This window comes from Sciurus vulgaris, assembly GCF_902686455.1.
Source record: "Sciurus vulgaris genome assembly, chromosome: 5".
NCBI lineage: Eukaryota > Metazoa > Chordata > Mammalia > Rodentia > Sciuridae > Sciurus > Sciurus vulgaris.
Genome location: NC_136465.1, coordinates 156,904,102 through 156,929,452, shown reverse-complemented (window position 1 = coordinate 156,929,452; position 25,351 = coordinate 156,904,102). Strand labels below are relative to the sequence as shown.

General features: G+C 38.7%; 1 protein-coding gene across 1 annotated transcript in view; it reads right to left on the bottom strand.

Annotated features, from left to right (window-relative positions):
- The window catches only part of CFAP54 (cilia and flagella associated protein 54), a gene marked incomplete at its 5' end in the record, with an annotated part of 326,512 nt that overhangs the window by 153,439 nt on the left and 147,722 nt on the right, over positions 1–25,351 (bottom strand). The window contains 16 exon segments of the mRNA XM_079142877.1: positions 138–204; positions 3,147–3,175; positions 3,177–3,221; positions 3,225–3,298; positions 3,301–3,330; positions 3,333–3,345; positions 3,349–3,361; positions 3,669–3,727; positions 3,729–3,760; positions 6,464–6,488; positions 6,490–6,639; positions 6,641–6,660; positions 8,313–8,465; positions 17,737–17,845; positions 22,471–22,606; positions 22,708–22,931. Of these exon segments, the coding sequence (XP_078999003.1) occupies positions 138–204; positions 3,147–3,175; positions 3,177–3,221; positions 3,225–3,298; positions 3,301–3,330; positions 3,333–3,345; positions 3,349–3,361; positions 3,669–3,727; positions 3,729–3,760; positions 6,464–6,488; positions 6,490–6,639; positions 6,641–6,660; positions 8,313–8,465; positions 17,737–17,845; positions 22,471–22,606; positions 22,708–22,931 (1,179 nt within the window).

The following is a 25,351-nucleotide window of genomic DNA, read 5'->3' as shown; positions in this document are numbered from 1 at the left end:
GCAGAAATGGGCTTGTGATATTGAATCACATTCATGCTATTTTCCTGTCTGTGAGCTTGATGAATATAATGAATAACTGCACATTTTTATTTCCTGGGATGGCCATGCTACTATAGAAAACACACATCAAGTGTTACCTGAAAGAGTAATGCAGACAAAATACAGCAGTTGATTCTCTTGTTAACATTCAGGGTCTTAATAAACCTAAGCAAGAATAAGAAAAAACAATTAGAAGACAATTTTCCAAAATATTTTGATATAATATATGTCTTTAGACATGTATCTAGGACACAGAAAAGAGAAGGAAAAAAAAAAGCCACAAGAAAATGTAAGAAAAATACAAAGAAGAAAATGAAAAATTAATCATAATCTTATCACCTAAACATGATTTCTGGTAACATTTTAGTTTCTTTCTAGATTTTTCTATATTGGCTATATACAGGGAAACATAAATGCCTGCATATTAAGACTAAAATTATAAAATACAGTGCTATAAGCACAAATTTTCCATTCATAGACATAACAGATTACATCATTATTTTTTAAATTTTAATATTTTATTATATGCATGTACTACAATATAAAAATATTAATCGTATTTGGTTTTCTCCAGTGATAAGGTGAATATTGTTGTAACTACATTTTTGAGCATGTATCCTACTAATTCCTCTAGATAAATCCTTCAAAGTGGAATTTGGGGGTAGAAAACAAGGTAACAAGACTTTTAATGAATATGGTTAAATAATCATATTTATTATGGTTATAACAAATTATGGCTATTTAACCCCAAATATTACAACAATGTATTTTCTTACCAGTGATCTATTATGGAGCACACATTAAGTCTCTCCACCAAAAATGAAGATAATATTTCCATTTACTATTGTCCCTTTTGATGCCCCTAAGAACACTGTGAGTTTCCTTTACCTGGGTCTTGAAATATGCATTTGCAGCTGTAAACCACACTGCCTTATCCTGAATCTTACTGAGACAAAACCCATCAGTCTCACTGTATTAATGACATTGTCCATCTGAGCTTGATTTCTCTGTAGAGATATTTGACTGTCGTATTTTGCAGTGAGAAGAGTTTAGTTTGCTCAAGAGTCTGGGAGAACAACTCAAGCCCCTGTGGACTCCTGTTTGTGGAAGTCAGACCTCCAGCTGGGTAAACAGGAAATGACTTTCTGCTGGTTGAAATCACTAGGTGATAACTTCAGACACAGAGCTGAGATGCCTCTGGCAAGAAAACCAGAGCTGTTCCTTTCCAAGTTGTGACCTTCCTCCCTTTGGCTTTTCTAGTCTCAACCACCAAGCTCTACTGTCACAAGTGGGGTGTGTGTGTGTGTGTGTGTGTGTGTGTATCTTTCTGTCTGTGCATCTATCTGCCTAAGGATAGGTTCCTTTTCAGGAGCACAAAAAAAAAAAAAAAATCAAACTTGATTGAAGTTTAAAAGATCTTTCATGGGTAATGCTTTTTTAAAGTGGCAATTTCCTATTTCCCCTGCCCAAAGATACTACTCTTTTGAAAATATGAAAAACTAACTTGGAGAGATTATTGTTTCAGTTTGCTGTAATACAGGTTCAAAATAGAATGTAGGTTTTTGCCCACCTCACCTTCTAGGTGAGCTAAAGAAGAACCTGGAGAGGTGTACTTCTACTACTTCTTTAATTTTTACAATTCTCTCATTGGCCAAATATTCGAGGTATATGTGAGTGGTAACTATTCAGCATTGTGACTGACATTCACATACATTATGCGAGACATCCTGAACAATGACCCTCAATAATATCCATGTCCTATGCCCTGGAACCTGTGAATATGTCACCTTACATCCAGAAAAAGACTTTGCAGATGTGATTGAATTAATGACTTTTTGAGATGGGACACCTGTCCTGGATTTTAGTCAGGTAGATCAGAGTCAGAGAAGGAGATGTGGGGGTGGAAGTGGAGGTTCTAGAGAGCTAAAAAATAAGAGAGTGAGAGTGAAAGAGAAAGAGGGAGGGCTACTGGTCTTGAAGATAGACAGGACTTTGTGGAATGCAGGAGGACCCCAAAGCTAAAAAAAGGACAGGAACAGATTCTTCCCTGGATCCTCCAGAGTAAACACATCCCTGTCAATGCCTTGATTTTAATACTTCTGAACTTCATAACTGTAAGATAATAAATTTGTGTATGTGCTGAGGGTGTAGCTCAGCAGTAGTGCTAGCCCAGCTTGTGTGAGGCCCTGAGTTCCATCCCAGCACTGCAAAACAACAAAAAACTTTGATTTAAGTCACTAACTTTGTAGCAATTTGTCACAGCAGGAACAGAAAATTAATCCTACTGCATTATGGGCTAAACAGTATCCCATTACAATTTGTGTATGGACATCTTAACCCCTAGTAACCTCAGAATGTGACTGTACTTGAGACAGGGTCTCCAAAAGGTACTTAAAGTTAAAAGCATATCATATGAGTGGACCTTGATCTAATATGATTGGTGTCTGCATAAGAAAAAGAGATTAGGACACAGACCAATACAGAGGAAAGACCACAGGCAGACACAGCGAGAAAATGGCTCTTTAAAAACCAAGGAGATAGGCCTCAGAGGAAACCAATCAGACAACACTGTGATCCAGACGCCCAACCTCCAGAACGTGAGGTGATGCATTTCTGTTGCTTATGCCCAGTCTGTTGGCAGCCACGCAACTATCAGTGTATGTCATGTAATTTTCAACCATAGCCATTTACAGAAGAGGACACTGAGGCAGAGAGAGAATGAGGTGATATGCCAAGGGTACAGGATATGATGACATTCTTGAACCTTCCCACATCAGCCCACACTTCATGCATTATTCTTACCCTCTGAGGCAACTATTCCTTCACTCACTTCTTCACGGTAGTCACTGAATGCCAGTATTGTGGGATACCTCACACAGTGACTAAAGCAGATCCCTAAGTGCATGTGCTGCTCCTAGTTAGGGCTGGGAAATGTCACAGGAGAAGACTGGTCAAAGTAAACATTACCAGTGAGTATCTGTATCGCCCTGCAAGGCGTGGACATAACTGTCCAAGATCCCAGTGTGTGTGAGGCAGGCACTGGTCATGGTACACGTGGGTAAGGCACAAAAGGTTGGCTAGGATGTGGTGTCCTCCCAACCTCATACTCACTGTGCTCATCTTTGGCTGATTGGACTGGCACCTTGCAGACACCCCCAAATGCCAACTTTTGACAAAATTCCTCACTCGTAGTCTTTGAATGCTGGAGATGAATAACCGTTGGGGGCACTGGTAGAGAGGGGACAAAATTCTTTCCATTATGTAACACATCTGGTTTTCTGAATATGTCACAAGAGCTTCACACCATCACTTAAAAGCAGCCCTAAAAAAAAAAAAAAAAAAAAAACAGCATCAGTGGTGTGTTTCCAAGACTGATTAATCAAGCCCACCTTCCAAAAGGAAAGTGAATAGGGTGAAAAAAATTTTCAACGAAGACATTAGAAAATAAATCCTACCATTTATTGTTTATAACATTTCTCTCAGTAGCATTTTGATGAATCAAATGAAGCAATGTAGTATCACTGTACAACTAAAATTTTATGGAAGATGATATTTCTTCATAATTATCAAAATCTTTTGCAAATAAACAAAAAGTTTAGCCCTTGTCATACTGACTCCTAAAAAGCTACCCTTTTCTTTTCTGCAAAGATGAAGAAGCATTTCCAAGTGTATGCAATGCCTGAACTTTAAAGACTTCTTTGATTGCTGGCTTGGAGAACATCTGTATTTTTAAATCAAATAAAAGAATAAATGTCAGTTGCAAGAGAAATATTTGCTTTTATTTTGCAAGAATATTTTAAACTGCATTATTCCTTCACCCGTGTAGATTGCAATAGAAAGCTTCAAGTTAATAGTGCTTTCAAATGTCACACTATATATATATACCCAGAGAGAGCAAACGATGCTTTATTTGAACACAAAGGAACAGGAGATTGGGAAGCTCCATGGTGAAGGAGGGCTGAAGTCAAGACAGGGAGAGATGGTGAAAAGGGAGAAAGTATAGACGCATGGGATAGAATGGATATGACTGGACAGTTTTCTTGAGAGGATAACTGGGAGCCCTGAGGAGGGATAGGGTCTGGTTCGGGAGGGCCCCTGAACGCCATGTGCTAAAATGTGGAGGCTGCCTGATAGCAACCGAAGAGGCCCAAATATTTGCTTTGAGCAAGACGTGACACAAGATCATAGTGAAGCAGAATTTCCTTTACCTAAAATCCAGAAAATACATCTTCAGTATCATGCAAATTTGTTTATTCTTAATAAATGCATGCATTCAGGAAGTTAGGAGGTCAACTGAGTGTGGCACTGGTTCCTCATGCAGGCAGTACTATCTTGGAGGACATTTTAGAAATTTAAGGAAGGGTTTTGTTTAGTTCTCACATTGGGGCATTTTCTGATATTTATAGGTAGAGGATCAGAGATTTCTGATGGTCAGTAATGTGCAGAAAACTTCCCTGAAGTAAAGAAAAAGGTACAAAAAATATTTCAAACTAATTCAGTCTAATACCTACTTCATTTTACACAAGAAAGGGTATTTTTGTGTGATTTCAAACACCCTAAATTTTTCAGAAATGCAACCAATGTAGTACTTTGTTTTGTTCAGAACTTTATCAACATCTATTTGCCACTTTAGAAAATCATGTCCCCTAACTTAATAATGCTGATAGTACTTAAGTCACCAATACAACACAACCCTGCTTATGTCTGTAGCTGTCATATCATAGTGAATGCACATAGAGGACAGAAGTATCTGACTACCTCTTCATGCCGTCCAATGCCTGACATTTTACATGCTCACACATGATTCCTTTTATTATAAAGCAATTTTGCTTAATTATCTGTTATATTATGAGAGGTACAAGCAAGAATTAAGGATAGGTATAAAGAAATATAATGGAAAAGAATAATAAGGGAAAAGCAACTGTAACTTGAAAATCTAAAAAACCTTTCCATAAGCACCACACCTGTAATCCCAGCTACTCAGGAGGCTGAGGTAGAAGGATCACAAGGCCAGCCTCAGCACTTTACAAAACCCTGTTCTCAAAAATTTAAAATCTAGAATATATAGCTCTGTAGAAAAGCATTTCTGGTCTCAAGCCCCAGTACCTACAAAAAAAATAAAAAATAGAAGAAAAGCAGGCAGCTTCTTATGTTAGGAGTACATTCCATACATTATCTGCTGACTGAATGACATCAAACATAGAGATCCTAAAAGAACCAGACCACTGTGACCCGCACTGTGCTCCAGGGTTAAGAGAACTGAGCTCCTCAGGCTGACATTATCCCCACATACTTCTCATGATCAGTATTTACAAAGTTTTTTTCAGTTTGACTTGAGCCCTTGTCATTTTCAGAGGGGATCTCATATGGTTATTATGGTTATCATTCCATGCTTGAACATTAAACATTGAATTATGGTTATTCCCCTTCAGAACCAATTTATTTTCCCCATCCAACATTTCATCTGTCCAAGCCCTTTTCACTCATGTTGTTGATGTTCCATCAGACCTTGCATGAAAATACTGCAGGTGGTATAAACTATGGGTATAAAAGATGGTTAATAATCAGAATCAGGAAGAATATATTAAAATGTCTTTTAACACAGAGTTAAAAAGAAGAGCCCAAGATCCCAAATGCATTTCTTACTCTCCAGCACCTGCACTCCTTCCTTTGACAGTGTGTGTCCTGCTTTATCGATGTGTTCCCGAATAAATATTGCTTTCCTGAATAAATCTTTGTTGGTGCCTTTTTGACGCATCCTGAAATTCCTTTCTGCAGCCCTAGTCAAGAGCCAGCCAGGGCTCAGCTGAGGTCCTCTTTCTCCTTTTTGGGGGACTTCCTCTAACCCCTAACTGGTGATATTTAAAGCTCCATGAAAGTTTTTTTGTTCTGTCTTTTGGGTTTTTTTTGGGTTTTTTGTTGTTGTTATTAGAAATGCATATGTTGAAAGAATGTGATGAATATAAATTTTACTTCAGTAAAATATAAGGAGAGAGAATTATAAAATGCCAATTGCCAAAAAAGGCAAATTGGGTCTACAATATGGGTTGAGAATATATCACTGAATTTGTAGAAAAGCTAAAAAGGGAAAATAAAACCAGCTGGGACCAAGCAAAAACACATATCAGTATTCCCTCCCCACAAGGGGTTCACAGTTCCTGTTGAAGAGGGATGGGCAAAAGGGCAGCCTAGAATCTCAACAAGTATGACAACCAGGCTGGGAAAGTAGGGTCACAAGAGGAGACTAAAAAGTATCTTCTGTATCCAGACTGTTCTGTCATGTGGCCTAATACGATAGTGTGATAAATGGACCTCCACATTCCAGAGAGTCATTCTAAAAGGTAATATTTCAGGACCAGATGCAATCTCAATGATAATTCAGAAGGTTCCCAGGGAAGATAAATACATAGTGGGTTAGCCTTACCAATAGTCTGGTGAAAAGAAGAAATGGACCAATCCTAGCTGTGAATAGGAAAGTTTGCTTTTCTCCACTGAACTAAAAACTCTGAAGTGCTCCTGAGAAAGATTAGGAGGTGTTGACATGTGCATCTCTTCTGCTCCCAGACAAAATTCCACCTTTCCAGAAATGATTCTTAAATTGGGTGATTGCGTCTTTATCTCCTAAATTTGTGGAAACAAAATTTATAAAATTTTTAAATGGAAGGAAAGTGATGGGGAGGGAAAGGGAAGAGGAAACAGAAAGGGAAGAAAAGATTTTGCCTACAGCTGGGAATTATTTGCCGTTTGAAGGACACTTGGTATCCAGGATCATCTCTAAAGACCGCCCCCTGTGTGGGGATGGGCCCTACACCCTTGTTATTTCATAAAGGGCACTACAAAGGGCCAATCAGCCAGGAAGCTAATGTTGAGATCATGCTTTGGGGAGTTGGGGAAGTTACACATTTGAGTTTGTCTTTTTTTAATAGTTTCAGACAGTAAGATGTTCGTTTGCCCCTGGGGCAGAAACCTCTGGATAGAGTCAACTCATACATAGTTCTGGCCTAAGAAAGAAAGAAAAAAAAAAAAAGGGAAAGAATCTCTCTCTCTTTAAGATTAGAAAGCACCACAGGGAAAAAGAAAAGAAAAAATATGCCAGGGAAATAGTCAAAGTAGCAGAGAGAGAAGCTAATATGGATTTTGAAGTCCACAGCCTGAGGACTAGGGATAAACTACTGAGAATATTTTGGTACCAGGTGAGATTCGGGGTGAATTAACCAGAATCATTGTTAGGGATGTATTTCCTTTTTTACTCCATGTCTTACCCATTGTTAATGTATAGAGTAACTGAGAGGAGGTAACGGCAATCTAGAGAGTTAGTCTAACATAAGGTGAGTCTACAGACAAAACCAAACACTTGGCATACTTATTGAAAGTGCTTTTGTGGGACAAAGGGGTGGCCAACAACATAACAAACAAATCAGCAAAAATGTAAATAAATAAAACTCTGTATGTGGTTGTAAAAAAACAACTGACCAAATGTCTAAAAGGTAAGTTCAGTGGAAATTAGCATCTTATTTAAGGGGTGTAAATTAAATTTATTTTAATTACTTCAGAATATAATTACTGTGAGTTTATTCTCAATACTTGGATAAATTTGAGCAGCAAAGAGCATAAATATAGGTTAGAGTTTTTAAAGTCTTGAAATAACCTAAGTATAGATAATTCAGGATTTTTTTCTCAGCCTCAATTTGACACTGTTCTTTGAGTTTACCGCTTACCCACTCAAAGCCCTGCCTTGATTGAATCTACAAATTGACAAATGTTGATAAGGAAGAAAACAAATAAATGTAATATAACCAACAATAGTGACTATCTGGTTCTAAGCTAAAAGAAAACTCTAAGATCAAAATTTATAGGATTAATAAGAAGTCTTGAAGATGCTTATTTTAAAATGTACCCATGTCTTAGAAATTAGTAAAGTGGTGCTTGGTTAAAGGTTCTAGTTAATTCACTCTGCCTAGCCCATCCCCCAATGCAAGCAGATATGAACACAGTCTCACATGGAAAAGATAACTGTGAGAACATCAATGTACAGAATCAAACGATTAATGAATATTATTTTCACAGGGAGTTGGATAGTTTCACAGAAAAGGATAAAGCAGGTGAGTGAGAAATTGCCACAGTAGGAAAGAAGTGTAGGAGGAAAGATGGTAAGATCCACTAGACAAGAGGGAGACGGGAAAGGCAGCCGGGGTGGGCAGGTCAGTGGGGAAGGGGTCTGCAGGATGGTAGCCCTACACAAACAGATCCGGGGACATGAAACAACCAATTACCTTGTGTCTGTGCCAGAAATAATGAAAGCAACTTTCTGCTGTGTCGGATTGATCTGTTATGGTATTTGGATTTTTCCAGGGTCTCTCTAAAGCATCTCAAAGTGTCTGTCACATCCACGGGCACGCAGATAATCTGTTTGGCTCTGCTGTATTCTGGAAGGACAGGGAAGGGAACACTGGGGATGAAATGCCACACAGAGCCAACTAGAAGCAAATGAGGCTCTAACTTCTTGGTCCCAACCCAAAGCCGCTAAATTCAAAGTCCCCATATCTGCAACATTCAGGTCATTTTTTTTTTTCTTTTGGTATCTTTGAAAATTCTTTTTTTAAAAAAGAAACTTAGGAAAGTTCTGATTCTTATGAAATGCAAATAACTTTGGATCTTGTCAGTTTCCTTATGAAGCCTCCTACTTTATCTTTTGCTGATCATAAAAAATGAAATAATCTACTCCTTTTTAGCAAACTTCTTCAAAGCAAAGGTACCTTGGGAAAGAGACGAAAGGAGGAAACAAGAATCCTAGAGACAGGCAACTGCTCTCTGAAGGGAAGGAAAGTCAGGTTCCTAAGACATAAGGGTGCAAAGGACAGGTGCCTGGGGGTGGTGGGTGGGTCTGGAACCAACCAGCAGTCTCAAAGTGTCAGGAAGAGGAGATGGGGGAGAGAGTTGCTTTGTGGTCTCTGGAGAGTGAGGGGTGGTCCTGGAATTAGGCTCCAGGTTTGCTGCATACACCAAAAAGCAGGAGAGAAAGGAATCACCAGTTTCAGGATTAGAATAACAAAGAATACGAGGAAGGTGCCTGGTAAAACCTAAGGTCTTGACAGGCAGAACTTACTGTGTAACAGAGCTATAGGAGGTCGAGGGACATAGTCTTTGTCCTCAAGAAGCTCACATTGCAGTTGAAGAGATGGGGCATTCCAGCACTGGAGTATTAAAGTCACATTTTCAGGGAATATCGGGCTACATGGTAAAATGAAGGAAAGATAGAAGAGAGAAAGCAGCATTGCCCAGAGAGACTGAAGAAAAAAGACTGTGAGAAAGTAGGTATGTTCCAATGGTGCAGAACTAGCCTGTGCCAGTAGAGGAATAGGAGGAGCAGTAGGAGGAGCGGGGAAGACGGGGGCACAGTGAGTTGACATGGCCAATCCTGCTGAACGCAGCAGGGTCTGCCCAAGTCCTGATGCCCTCACTAAGTGGACCTTATTCTTCTCAATGGAAAGTACAACTCTGACAGAGATGGGTATTTTAGGAAGAGTTGGCCAACTGCCACAAAAACATTGGGTGGCCAAAGAAGACACTGGTGGTCGAAAAACACTAAGCTACAGCACAGGTACCATGTGACTTAACTGGACCAAGGTCGGCAGCAATGGAAACAAGAGAGGTGTTCTGGGAACATGCCAGCAGCCAAAGCAATAGGAAATGTAAACTGGCTTTGTAGTAAAGAAAGAAGCAGGGAAGTCACCTCTTCCCCTATCCTTTCAGGACCAATGATTTACCCACCCCACTGAAAGGATTGAAGGAATCCAAGGAGCTTGTCCATCAGTTCCCATGGCCAATCCGCCCAGGCCCTGCACCTGCCCACGTGCTCCTCAAGGACACACTCTGGCAATTCTCATCCCCCCACCAAACCATCAATTTCCTCTCTGATAAATCATTCCCTATAGCACAATTTGCTGTTATTTCTCCTATCTTTTAAAAAAAAGGGGGTGGAGGGGAGAAAAAAAAAAACAATCAAAACAAAATAAAAAATCTCTCTCTTGACTCTAGTGTCCCCTCAGGTTAGCATTCTATTCCCCTGTTCCTCTTTACATCAAAACTCCTCGAGTCACTGTCTATGCTTAGTGTTACTTACCATCTCTTGAACTCACTCAAATCAGGTCTCTCTCCCTCTGACTAAAAGGTTCTTCTCCACCCTCACCTATCACTCCTTGATCAGCTTTGCTAGTTCATCCTCATCAGCCTAACTTCTTAACATGGGGACCCCAGGGCTCAGTCCTTAGACTGCCTTTCTTTTCTTCTTAATTTACACTCACCCCCTTAAGGATCTTACCTAGTCTCATGGTTTTAAATATCATTCATGAGTTGGTGGTTCCCAAAGTCTGGCCCCAACTCCCCTGAAATCCAGACTATCCTGTTGTCTACTCTGCTGTGTGTCCAGCAGACTACTCAATCCTAACATGCTCCTGATTTCCTAATCTCCCCCAACCCCCCCCCCACCAAACATGCTCCTTCCCGAGTCTTTCCCCATCTCATTAAAAGATGGCTTCATCTTCCCAGTTGCTCAAGCCAAAAATTAGAATCATCTTAACTTCTCCTTTCATGTCCCAAATCAAATCCAAATCCTACAGAATCTTCCTTCAGAAATATCTAGAATCCCACTATCTCTTACAAACTCCACTCTCGACTCCACCCTATGGTCTTGGCATCAGTGGTTCACTTTGATTTAGAACATTCTTCCCCCAGATGCTTTCCTTCCTTCCTTCAGGTTATTACCTAACTGCTAACATCTTCTTTAAAATATATATATATATTTTGTAGTTGTAGGTGGACATAATACCTTTTATTTTACTTTTATGTGGTGCTGAGGATCAAACTCAGGGCCTCATGCCTGCTAGGCGAGCACTCTACCACTGAGCCCCTAATTGCTAATTTCTGATTACCCTATAAAAGTGGTAGTCCCCCTTCATCCTGATGCCTCTGATCTTGGAAGCACTCATTATCTTCTGACACACTGTGTTTTACTTGTTTGCTGGCCATTTTCCTACGCCAGATTGAAAAGTACACGAGGACCAATGGATTTTTCCCCATTTTTCCACTGCTACATCCTCAGCACCTACAACAGTACCTATAACCATAAATATTTGTTAAATAATGAATGACTGTAGGTTTTCAAAGCTAAGTGGCTGAAATAAGCTTTATTAATCATCTCATCTTCTGACCTCCCTCAGTTCCCCTCTCCTTTAAGCCCTGCCCAGTCCCACACAATCCCCCTACTCCTTGCACCCTACCCTTTTGCACAACACCCTGAGAATTGTAGATTTCTGCTCTGTTTTTCTGTTTTTCAAATTGTAGGCATTCACAAGATTGGAATTTTGTCTTTTTTTTTCCTTAGAGAAAAGAAATTTAACAGTATCTTGGTTCAGGTTTCTGTAATACATTACCATAACCCACGTGGTTTAAGAACAACCAAAAATTACTTTTCACAGATCTGGAGGCTGGAAATCTTAGACCAAGGTGCCAACATGGCTGGGCTCCAGTGAAGGCCCTCTCCCTTGCTTGCAGCTGGTTCTCCTCCCATGGTGCCTCTCACATAGCAGAAAGGGGCCTAGAGAGCTCCCTTGTGCTCTTTTTTAAGGGCACCAATCCCATCTGTGAGGACTCCACCCTCATGACCTAACCATCACCTAAGGTCCTGCCTCCTAACAATACATCACTTTGGTTAGGATTGTATGAATTGAGGAGCCACAGACATTCAGCCTTGAGCAGGGAGCTACAGGAAAGGAGGAAGACTGGAAAACCTCACATGTTAATGAGATAGTTACTTTCTCCAGCTTTAAATATTGTTTTAACCTACATGTGAAGCATCTAGCATAGTGTCTGCCATGGAACAAAACATTCAAAAGATGGAGGCTCACGTTGTGACTGCTAGTCATACATTTTTTAAATATAGTCATGTGCCACATAATGACATTTCAATCATTGATGGCTCACATGTGTGACGATGGTCCCAACAAGATTATATCACCTACTGACTCATAGCTCTTAGTTAACGTAAGTGCACTCTGCTGTTCATTCAACAATGAGGTTATGCAGGGACGTATTTCTCCCTGCCTTTGAGCAATGCATGACTCCATATTTTGAGCACTTACAAGTACTAGGCACCACAGCAGGCACTGAGAAAACACAAGCAAACACAACAGACATGACCCCTGCTCTCACAAAGCTTACATTTTAGAATAAAACCTGGAAATGTTATTTTTAATAATAAAATAGTCTGAAGAAAATTCTCCAGATACTTCTGTATCAAATATCTGCCTATAACTCCTCTTTTTTCCCTAAACTGTATTTCCCTTTTTTCAAATCCTAGCACACTTTTTCTCTTGAAGTCTAAGTAGGGTTCTGTCAGGGGTCAGGATGTTGTCTACACAAGACAAGTGGTATAAAGCATCAGGAGCTCAGAGCTTCTCTCTGAAAATGCCCACAGATAGATAATTCAACAAGCTATTCCAAAGGCACCAGTAGCACCTCCATGGTTTGAAACAGGTAAGAAGGATGAAGACAAAGAGGAAAAGGAAGGAATCACTATGTTTTTCATTACTATGGAATTACTATGTTTTTCACCAATGTAGAAACAAAAGCTGAAATATCAATGATTTCTGAGGGCTGGGCCTACCAGGGCAGGAAACCAGGGAGTGACCTGAAATTTGGGGCTGCTTTCCACACACTTGGTCACTTCAATGATCAAAGGTGCTAATAAACATACCTGCCAAAAAGTTGAAAATTTTAACATATTATCCTTTCAGAGAACTTAAATACTGATTAGGTCAAAACTCAAGAAAGAGACTCCAGGTGGAATACAAAAACAGTTACAATAAAAAGCATATCCAGGTTTATCTGCCCTGTGGAGCTTAACAAGCAGGCAAGTTACTCATCCATACAGGAATAATCTATAAAACGTGGTACTCTCACTTCTCCAAATCCTACAGAGAGGATACCAAATTACATATGCATTATTAAATAGTTGAAGGGAGAATAGAATGCTGTTAAATAATGAGAACACCAAATGTTCCTAGCCACTGGGGCATTACAATATCTGTTGTGAAGAATTGAATGTATCAAGCATTACCACCAAATGCTGTTATGACAAAAGAAAATCTATGAGGTTCTAAGGCAGCGAGCTAATGTGGAAATCATCATGAGTACAGTCAGTCTTTTAAAAGAATTGCAAACACATCATGGTGACATACATAAGACCCAACACACTTATAAACATGTTAATGGTCTGAGTTCAGTATACTGAGAAAAATTCAGCATTCTAATAATTTGCTAAATAAACTCAAAAGCACGGGCCAAAAGATGTTTCCAGTTACAGAGGTCCTAGAGTCTTATAAAGAGCTGTAAGTTGGAAGCCAAGTTCAGTGTAAAATGTATAATTAGTACACAGGGTCATCTGAACATTACTATGCTATCACAATAAGTTAGAATAAAGTGTTTGCCCCATATGACCACGAAAATACAGCAAATTACTTCTTGAATGCTACACATTGAGAGAGGATTCTAACTTGAAAGGAGTAATGATAAATGGACCTGGTAACTCTGGTGATCAGAGGATCACTCATGAGTGAAGCAATTAGATAGACCAGAGTTTGAATCACAGACCTACTGTTTATTTCTCTCATCTGCAATATGAGCAAAATAATACCTACCTCCTAAGACTGTAAAAATTAAAGAATCTAAATATAGTTCCAGCTTGATATTAAATTGCCCTTATAATATTTCAGATTCTTATCTCTTCAAATGTTTCTACTCTAATCAAAACTCACACAGGCTATACTTCCCCCAGAGTTGAGAATAACTCAAAGGATGACTGCATACTGATTGCGGTCTGTCCCACCACTGCACCCTGCCTGACCAGATGTAGCTCTAATGAAAGGCAAGCAAAGCTTTTCTGACACAGGGCATTCATCATCAATTAAAAAAAAAAAAAAAAGAAGTCACTAGTGCATAAGGCTAGACTTTTGCTAGGTATGTTTCTCTTATTCCTTTGCTGCTAGTCACCATTTTGATAACGACAATTTTGATGCATTTTCTCACATTAGTAGCAACCCTCCCGGGGATGGAAGGCATAAAAATAATTATGTATTATATTTGAGTTCGGATTCAAAAGCAGGGGAACTCTCAGGTTTTTATAGACAAGATCAAAACAATAACACACGCAGCACCACACTCTGATCAAAACTAGGACTGACCACAGAAGGTAGTCCTCCCATTGGTAAGTGATTGATCACTGGCAGTACAACCTACCGAGCTTATGGTCACCAGCTGCACTCAACCGGACTGTCTACGTAGCTCTCTGATCCTTCTCTCTTCCCTTCTGTTTCCCTCAGTGGCCAGTCTACTTTTTCACATTCAGAACCTCCCACCCTGGCAACCTTGGCTATGTTCTCAACTTCCTGCTTCATTAAGAAAATCCTCAGCCCCCATGAGCACACCTTTGACCTTTGCCCTTACTACCTACAAGCCTTCTGGCTCAGGTTCTTCTCTCATCCTTCCTTTCTGCCTTAATGGAAGCATCCCACCCTTCCGTCTGCATCCCACATCTTGCCTTGTTTCTCCTCGAGGTCCTTGCTCTATCAAAAACCTTCCTAAGTTTGCCCTCTCTACTGGCTACTGGCTCTTTCCATTTAATATATAAATATGCTCCTTCTCCTCCATTAAAAATACTAACGCACAGCCTCCTGGACCCCCTGAGCTCTGCATTTTTTCTAGTCCCTCCCCTTATCACTGTTAAGCTCCCTGGAAGACAACCTCAATGACTCAAAGAACCTCTGCAGGTACAGCCTGCCACTGCCACATCCACAGCTCAGGACACTTCCACCTACCACCACATCATTTCTAAGGTCACAGTCATTCATTTAGAAAAAGAGACTGAGTTCCTGCTATGCGTGAGACACTGAAGAAGGTATTCAGACTATACCAGTGACCAAAACAATGATCCCTGCCCTCATACAGCTTTCATCTTCACAGGAGAAACAGACTAGAAACCAATAAATAAAACAAAAAATCCTGAATTATATAGCATGATGCTACAGCAGAGGAAAGGATAGCATGAGGGCAATTGGCAGGAAGTAGGAAGGGTGAACTTTCAAGTAGAATGGTCAGGTTAAGCCCGTTGAAAAAGGAGATGAATGCAAGGAGTTTACATATAGTCAGATATCTGGGTGGTGGGGAGAGCATTCAGGAAGGGGAAACAGCAAAGTGCGGGTGTCACAGCACAAAGGCAAGTGACAGTGACCACCCACCTGCCCAATGCAGTAAGACTGTCGGTCCCCATCTTATACAACCTCTCTGCCTGTTGACTGCTTCCTCTTCCTTAAAGCCCTCGCTGCCTTGGCCTTGCTTGTATCACTCTTCTCATCATGTCTCCACCTCTTTCACATACTGCTCTTCCTGTTTGCCCCATGACCATCATTAATTCTCTTCACATATCCTCTGCCTCTTCATTCTTAGTACAGAGTCAGGACATGCCTCCCTACCCTTTTGTGGTGGAGTGTGGTCATGCAACTTTGGGCAATAAAATGTCAGCAGACATGACATATGTCGATTTCTAGTAGCAGCTCTAAGAGCCAATGCATGATTTTTTTTTCTTGCCTGAAAAACAGAAACAATACACCTAGCTCATTAGTTGGCTATAAGCTAATATTCATGAAGCCTTTGTAAGAGTACCTGATGTGCAGTGCAAGATTATAATTCTTTCTTGGGATTGTCATAATAAGTAACAAAAGAATCCATGTAAAGCCCTTAGCATAAAGCATGTGGCTGGGCGAGCTGTGCCCGGAACCCCTCACCACAGTCTCTGGGTGGAGCCCCCGCGAGAGCAGCGTCCGAGTTCTGTTTCCTGACTGGGACACTCGTGTAAGCTGTGTCAGGGTGAACATTCCATCACCATGGGCAGCGCCCAGTTCTCAGCCTTGCTGAACACAGTTGCATGGGCCAAAGACAGTCTTTCCTTTGTGTAAAAGCTATGAGACTTGGGGGCTCTTTGTTAGGGCTCTATAGCCCCAGACTATTTTGACTAACACAGCTTCCTAAATGTTAGTGTTGCTCAGGAGGCCATCCTCAGGTCTACACTCCACATAACCCACTCCGGGTGACTCATCAAAGCCCCTGGCTTCAATCACCACCAATATATTGATGACTTAAATACAGATCTCCAACTCAGTCTCTTCCAAGGGCCCCATTAGTATACCCAACCACAGCCTGGAGAGCTCTGCTCAGTTACCATCCAGGCAAAGGGGTAGCTCCAAAGTAGCTTTTCCTCTGCCTGCAGTTTCCCTCTCTGAGCAAAGGCATCTTCAGGCTAGTCACCCAAGCCAGAGATCAAGACAACTGGAACTCCTCCCTCTTGACTCATCCCCAATACCCAGTCGGTACAGAGCACAGTCCTATGGTCTTCCTCCCCCTTTCTTTCACTTCTGTTCTCCCTTCTACTCTGTCCAATTCCAGGCCTTCATCATGTCCACTTGAATACACAAGTTAAGTGTGGCTAATCTACTTCCACGTAGCTTATCAGTTGATTTCCCACGTTACTGCAACGCTTTCAAGAATGTGAATATGAACTTTCCTTCTTTAAATCCTTTTAACTAGTTCCCCTCAGCTCTCCAAAGCTGCATCTCTTTATCCTGCTAAGACACTTTATCTCCTAATTCCTGCCAACATTACTAACCTCAGCTTTCTCCCTTTTTGCAGTCTCTCAAAAACAGACACTAGCTGTTCACTATTATTGCCTGTAGCAGCAGCAAGAATAATATTACAGATCTTATCACTCTCTATATAATCTCTGGTTTATTTATTGATCTTCTTCAATACACTCAAAACTCCTAGATAATACATACATAGTCTCATTCATCTCCATATCTTCAGTACCTAGTACAGCACTTAACACATAGTAGATACTCAGTAAATATTGGCTAAATGACTGAATGGTTGGCTGACTGACTCAATAAATGAATGAATAAATGACTACACACATACACATGTATATACATAAAATAGGAGGTAAATAAATGAAAGATTTCTAGTACTTCAAAGACTTACATTTTCTTCCCAAACCAGAAACAGACAAATGAAAAATGCAACACAGAGCAGGTATCATTTCCATTTCACCTTATTCTGTAGGCTCATTCCTTCAAGTTTCACTGCCAAAAACATTCTGCAAAGGCTTATCAGCTAAATGCAAACAAGTCATGATGTTCCCACATTTCGGTGCTCTAGTTAAAAAACCAGGAACTTAACAGATTTAAGCCAGCAGAACAATCTATATTGACCATGGCAAAGGAAATTATGGAAGCCAAGACAGAACAAAGAATATAGAAAAAGGTCAAATGCAAGAGTTCCCAAGTGAGACAAAAACAGCAGAAAATGTGCAAAATAGCCTTTCTCCATCTCTTTTTTTCCCCCATCAATCTCCCTTTTCTTTTACTTCTTTAGTTTACAGAAAAGGTTAAACTTTAAAAATGTGCTTTAATTCCCCTATCTGACATTTATAGCAATATAAAATGGTAAATATCAAATGGATTTTTTTTTCAAATAAACTGGCAAAAGAGATTATTACAGACATCCTAATTATGGAAAATCTGACATGGAGAACACATGGCAAACCCTGATTTAAAGAAAAGAGAGGTTCAAGCTAAAATTGATTCTGACCTGAAGAGATAAGCACTTTTAGGAAATCTGTACAGTCCCCTGTATCTATTGTTTTACTGATTGAAGGATCAATCTTGAGCTGCTTCCCAATGAAATTTCGGCAGGTAATCTTTAAGAAGAAGAACAAAATAAATATGAATTAATCAAGTACTCATAGTTAAAAATGCGGTTTACTTGAAATGTTTATCTCAGTTTTCACTTGTCAAAATAAAAAGACACAAAACAATGCTACAAAGAAAAGTTGACAGAATAGCATTCATTCAAGAGAACTTCAGGGGAAAATATGGCTAAGTCATTTTTCATATTTCTTTTGTACAGCACAGCTGGAGTAGAACATTAGGCAAATTATGTAGAGCAATTAGAATATGGTTTTATGATATTCTGTGAATTTACTAGTCTAAATATATCTTCCATTATGTAAGCTGAAATATATTTAAAATATCAGCTGCTTTTCCAGTAGCAGATTTTTCTAGCCTACTCATAATTAATGCAATTTTAACTTCCCAGAAGTTTTTCAAAATTAATTTCTCTGTATTATTTTGACAATTTATTTTCTGATAGATATTTGAGTCCTCAAATTAAAAAATATCTGAAAACAGGTAATTCTTAGACAGAAGGAAATTCTTTTAATGAATCTTGGATTTATTCTTCTGTTTTTTCACTCCCATTGTGTGATCTAACCTATCACTCAAAATACAGCCCTCCTTTAACCCCAGTCTAATGTAGACGTTTCTTCTTTATTGTCCCTTGTGTGTATTTCCATATTGAGATGCAAACAGTCTAATAAAATGCAAATGGCCCCCCACAGTCTAATAAGGACACACAGGACCTGGTTCTCCCTACCCCGCTCCACCTTCATTAAACAGATCTTTATTGAACACTTATTATGTGCCAAACACTGTTTCAAGCTGAAGGGATAATATAGCAGAGAACAAAATGAACAGAAATTACTAGTCCTAAGAAACTTATCCTGGTGGGAAAAGAGGAAATAAACAAAAGAGTGAAGTACATCGTATAGCAGGTTAAAGAGTTATAACTGCAATTGAGAGAAATGGAGAAAAGCAGCACATAATTTTAAATACAGTGGGGTAAGGAAAGGCCTCAAAAGAGAAGGGAACATTCAGCAAAAACTGGAAAATGGTTAGGGGAAATCAATGTGAACTTCTAGAGAAAAGTATTCCAAGAGGAGCAACAGTAAATGCAAAGACCCTGAGGCAGGCATGTCTTAAAGAGCAGTGCCGTTAAAATTTTGCTGGGGAATAATAGGAAATAAGTTACTAGAGATCAAGGGGGGGGGGGGGGTATATAGGACAAGTTATATTAAGGCCATGGTAAGATTTTCACTTACTCTGAGTCAGATGGGAAGCCACAATAGAAGAGTAAGCAGAACGTGTGACCTGTCTGACTTGGGTTTTTAAAAGGTTATTCTGTCTGCTGCATTCAGGGTAGACCATAGGCTAGAGGCAGGGTTATAAAGTAATGAGAAAGTCACTGCATTAACCCAAGCAGATATAACAATGAGCCAGGCATGGTGGCACTGCATGTCATCTCAGCAGATCTGGAGGCCAAGGCAGGAGGATCCCAAGTTCAAAGACAGTCTCAGCAATTTAGCTAGGCCCTAATCAACTTAGTGAGACCCTGGCTCAAAATAAAAATAAAAAGGACTGAGGATGTGGCTCAGTGGTTAAGCACCCCTGGATTTAATCCCATATCTATGACAATAATTAGATCAGAGTAGGAATAGTAGAGGTAGTAAATAGTCAGATTCTGACTGTATTTTGAGGACAGAAGAGTTGAAAACCAATTTGCAGTGGGATATGAAAGCAAGAGAGGAGTCAGGGACTCCTCCAAGGCATCTGACCTGAGCAGCTAGGACAGGTTATCATCAATGGAAGAAGACTTGGCAGAACGGGTAACAGGTTTGATTGAGATGTGTATTAAACATCTAAGAGATGCTGTTGATATTAAGGTAGTGTGATGGGTTTGGGCGGAACTTTAAAATTTTTTTCCATGTTTTTTATTAGTGCATTAGAGTTTACATAATGCTGGGATTTGTTGTTACATATCCATACATGCACACAATATAACAATATAATTTGGTCAAAATCACTCCCCAGTATTTCCTCTTTCCCTCCTTTCCTGCCTCCCCCTAGGTTCCTTTCCTCTGTTCTACTGATCTCCCTTCTAATTTCATGAGACCCCACACACACACTTTTCTTTTCCTTTTTCCTCTTTAGTTCCCACATGTAAGAGAAAACATATGACCATTGACCTTCTAAGTTTGGCTTATTCCAATTAACATAATGGTCTCAAGTTCCATCCATTTTCCTGCAAATGCCACAGTGCGATGGTTTTATTGTGGATCAACTGGTTAGAGATAAACTATGAGGGGAAATAAAGGAAGGCATCCTTTCTGTATATATCTACACTTCATCCCAGTTCTTCAATCAAATACCCAGGTGCTTCTGTGAAGGGACTTTACAGACTCTAAAATATCTCGTTAACTGACTTTAGGGAGATTATCTTGGTGGGCCTGACTTAATCCAATCAGCCCTTGACATGCCAGCTGTCACCAGGACTCAAAACACCAAATAGCAACAGGACCCACAACTCTTCTCTCTTCACAGACTGTCTGTGAATAACAGCATCTGCCCGTGCCTATGGGTTTCCCTCCTGTTCAGGATCCTGATGGCCTACTCAATGGATTTTGGACCTGCTTAGCCAGCCTCCACAATCATATAAGCCAATCCCATATAATAAATCCAGAGAGAGAGATCTCTCTTATTAGTTCTGCTTCTCTGGTTGAACCTTTTGATAGAGGCACTTAGACATATCAATATAAAATTCAGGAGAAAGGTCTAGAGTTGCAATGTAATTTCAATAGTCATCATCATAAAAATGTACTTAAAAGCCACAGGCAGAACTAACTTCCTGAGGGACAGTGTGTGGATAGAGATGACAGGAGGTCTGGGAACAGAGTCTCCTGCACACTACATCAAGACATAGGAAAGAAGAGGCAGAGGTAACAAAGCAGATCCAGAAGGGGCGGCCCCTCCTTTGGCCCTGTCTATTGTCTGCTCCCTCCCAGTCAGCAAGTCTCCTTCTGTCCCCTCTCAGGGCCCTTGCCCTTGTTCTTCCCTGGGCTGCAAAGATCTTTCCCTAGATCATTGTGTGGCTGGCCTCTTCCCATTAAATGCCACCATCTCATAGAGGTCTTATTGATCTCCCTTGCTTAAGTTTCCACCTCCCACTCCAACCATTCTCTATTGACCTGTGTTATTTTCTTCAGAGAACTTAAAATGATCACAGATCTGTTTAGCTGCCTACATGTTTGATATCTGGCCTCATCTCTACTCCTCAGAAATTGAACTCCATGAAGCAGGTATTCTCCCCACATAGAATATGCAGGTAAATGAATGGAGCTGGAGAACATCATGCTAAGTGAAATAAACCAATCTCAAAAAACCAAAGGTCGAATGTTTTATCTGATATACAGATGCTTATTCACAATAAGGTGGGGGAGGGAAGAACAGAGACACTTTGGATTAGGCAGAGGGGAATGAAGGGAGGGGAGAGGGGTGTGGGGTAAGAAGGACAGTAGAATGAATCAGACATTATTACCCCATGCACGTATGTGACTACACGACCTGTGTGATTCTGTATCATGCACAACCAGAAGAATAAGAAGTTATACTCCATATATGTATGATGTGTCAAAATTCATTCTACTGTCATGTAAAATTAGAAGAAATTAAAAAAAAAAAAAAAAAAAAAAAAAAAAAAAAAAAAAAACGACTATGCAGGAGGCAAGGTTCCTACTGGGCCAGAACAGAAGGAAACTTTGTGAGAAGCAGAAAAAGGAGTCCTTGCTGGAGGAAGGACACAGTACAAGCCCACGGACAGGTATGAACATAAAAGACAAGATTCCAGCCCCATGGAGGCCAGGGCCTCTCAGCAGGACACACACTGTACACCTGTATGCAGTGGTTCTGATTAGGTAGTCAATACATATTTGTTAAATTAGTTAAACAATCAACTTATGTTTCCTTCATCTGATTCCAACTGTACATGACTTCCATGGGCCTTGGACATTTTTGCCTGCATGTGCCCATTCCTCCATTTTAAAAAATACTAAAACTTAGTCTGTAATTCTGGTGGCTCAGGAGTCTGAGGTAGAAGGATCATGAGTTCAAAGCCAGCCTCAGCAACTTAGCAAGGCCCTAAACAACTCAGTGAGACTCTGTCTCTAAATAAAATGCAAAAACAAGGGCCAGGGGTGTGGTTCAGTGGTTAAGCATCCCTGGGTTTAATCCCTGGTACCAAACCAAAAAAAACCAAAAATTATATTTTATGATTGTGTTGGTTTAAATACAAAAATACTAACAATAGAAATTAAAACATTTTCCTTGATCTTAATGTTACTTTTTTCTTATTTTTAAAGAAATCAAAACATTTAGTGGGCCCCTAAAAATATCATGGGCTCTAGACACTGTCCCATAGTGCCTAATGGATAGATCAACCATGACCTGCATATAAGCTTCTCATGAACATGGACTTAATTTCTGTTTACCCTCTACCTGGAAAATATTGATACCTGGTTTGCAATAATATCTATTGATTTGAATAATAAATGCCTAAGTGAAAATAAAACTTATCTGATTCCTAAATCTCTGTCTTCTATGTAGGTACTAATTTTAAAAATCACAATTACAGGAATAATATGGCATAACTTACCTTCTCTCCATATTCAGCCTCATACCTTGCACAAGACTGCTGGGTAATATCTGGGCCCTTGAACCTTTGTATTCTCTGAAGCAACTGGCGCTGTGCATATACCAGAAGTGGTGTCACCTGCTCTGTGTACCTCTCACTAGACAGAAGTAAAAAATACATTAAAAAGCAAATGTTAGTTAAAACACTTTTTCTCCAATGCACTCTGTTACTTTTCATTGCCCCTACAGCAGTACTTACTGTGAAATTATGTTGAAATGAATGGCAAGTGACACTAGTGTTTCCCATTTTTCCACTTGATATAAAACTTCCAGAGATTTTAATACAAAGTCATGGATCCATTTCAGGTCAACCACATTTATATCATCCAAAGGATGCTCAAAAGAAAGGCTAGAGCCACCATTATCATATTTAATATTCCCATAACAGCTTGGAATAATGAACTCTCCTTTGTCTTCAATGAACTATAAGTAGAAAATAATAACAATAATAATAATAAAGAAAAAATAAAAAGGGTTAGGGATGTAGCTCAGCAATAGAGCACCCCTGGGTTCAATCTCCACTAACGTGGAAAAAAATGAACTGCAAGTAACACATTGAAAAAAAAATGTGCAATTTCAGATTTTACTACATTTTTTTCTGCGAAATGAAATTGATAATATAATGTGAAAAGAACCAAATAGAAAAGAAAATTTTTTTCTGTTTAATTTTTCATACTTTATTCCTTGTATCAAGAGGTTAAGAAAGTAAAATTTTCCCAGGTACTGATTTATAGATAGTTTATAAATGGAATCAAAATATTCAGTTTCACAAACAGTAACATTCAGTGATCTCTTTAAATGCAATTTTAATCCTTATTTTAAGCTAAGGTCAATAATTTAATGCAATAAGCTAACTATACACAAAACCTATATATTCTGAACTACAAAAGTGTTTTTTGTAGACACATATAGTTTTAGTCAACTACACATTTCTACGAGTACTTACAAATAGGTTAATAAAAACACTACCCCAAATGTTTATCCTGCCATTAACTCATTAAACATTGACTGCCTTTACATGACCATACTTGAATTACTTATTGGGTTTTAATGACTACACGTACATTAAAGTACCTTAAAAATTATGCAGTTCCTTCTGACTTTTGACTATCTAAAGGATGAAGTAGTATTTATGTATTAGGTATATTTGTGCCATTATAAGCTATACTAGAGCTGCTTAACATGTGAAATCTAAATGTCATTTTGACTATGACAGTTGAGATATTACATATTCTGAAGTTTTTAGACAACTGGTCTGAGAGGTTGTAAAGATAGTGAACTGGTTTGTGTTTCTTTTAGATGATATTTGAAACTACAAGTTTTTCTAAGAATGTTTATGTGTCTTAAAAGATAATTTGTTTTAATATTCTTTTCTAAAGAGTGATTTTTTTATTTTATTTTTTTAGAAACTTAAAGTTTCACATTGATGCTTCTATGTTGAAAGGACTTTTTGATTTAAAACCTTTTGGGAGTTACATTACTTTTTAAGTTTTAAAATTCATTTTCCCAAACATCTACTTTCAGTAACAGGAAAAGAAAATTTTAAATGTTCTTATTATGCAAATAAAAGCTTGAAAATTTGAATTGGTGGTAATATCCAATATGCGCAATATGAAATATGTGCTATATATAGTTCAAGATAGTCACTGGATACATGTCTACTGAACTAGTGAAACATGATTAGTGCAACTGAAATTTAATTTTATATATATACAGCTTATATTTAAGTAGTCACATATAGCTAATGTTTACTATGTTAGATGACATAGTTTGAGGTCTACACTTCTTGGTATACAGTCACCATCCACTTAATTAAGGATATTAAACCAATATGGTAAAACTCTAGGAAGAAAAAGTTTTAGTATAGACAAATAATAAAGTTTTATCCATTGATTTGCAAAATGTTATATATAATTCCTTGATGTAAAGGTTAAACCTATAGAAAAGGAAATCTTCTAGAAGGCACTCATTTTGTCTAAAACAAGGAGCTGCTATTTTAACTACAATATTGGGTTCATTTCCCATTAACCCCTGATGTATTTGTATATTTCTCTGAAAATTCCTTAGGCAAAGTAAACAAAGCTTCTTATATCCATTTAAGGACCAGGCAATAACCCAAAATGGTTGAGTAAATCAAGCCTAGGTGCTCCTGTCCTAGCGACACCATTAAGAGGAACCCCGGCAAAAGGAGCAAAAAGTAAATAATGATAGTAAAAATCTTGTACAAGTTTCATTAGATATATTCTTAGATATTTGAAATTTTGGGTGATATTATAAATGGCATTATTCTAAAATTTTTATTTTCAAGTTGTTTTCTGCTCGTATATAGAAGTACAATTTATTTTTATATATTGAACTTATATCCTACTACTTTGTTTATTAGTTCTAATAGTTGCTTTGTAAAGTCCTGGGAAGTTAAGAGTTCTCTACGTTAAAAAAAAAGTATCATGACCACAAATAAAAACATTTTCATGCATTTCTTTCTAATCTATGCTCCTTTTGTTTCTTTATTCTATCTTATTGCACTGGCCAGGATCTCTAACATGATGTTTGATAAAAGTGAAATAAGCAGACATCCTCATTCAATTCAAAATCTTAGGGAGAAACATGCAATATCTTACCATTAAGCATGATATTATCTGTAAACACTCTTTGTCAGGTTGAGAAAGATATTTTCTACTCCTAATTTGCTGAGAGCTTTTGACATCAAAGCACACTGAACTTTCTAAATGCTTGCATTGCACCTATTTCAATAGACATATTATTTTTCCTTTATTTTGTTAAAATATGGTAAAGTACATTGATTTATGTTTAAATATTAACCCTACATTTCCAGAATACAC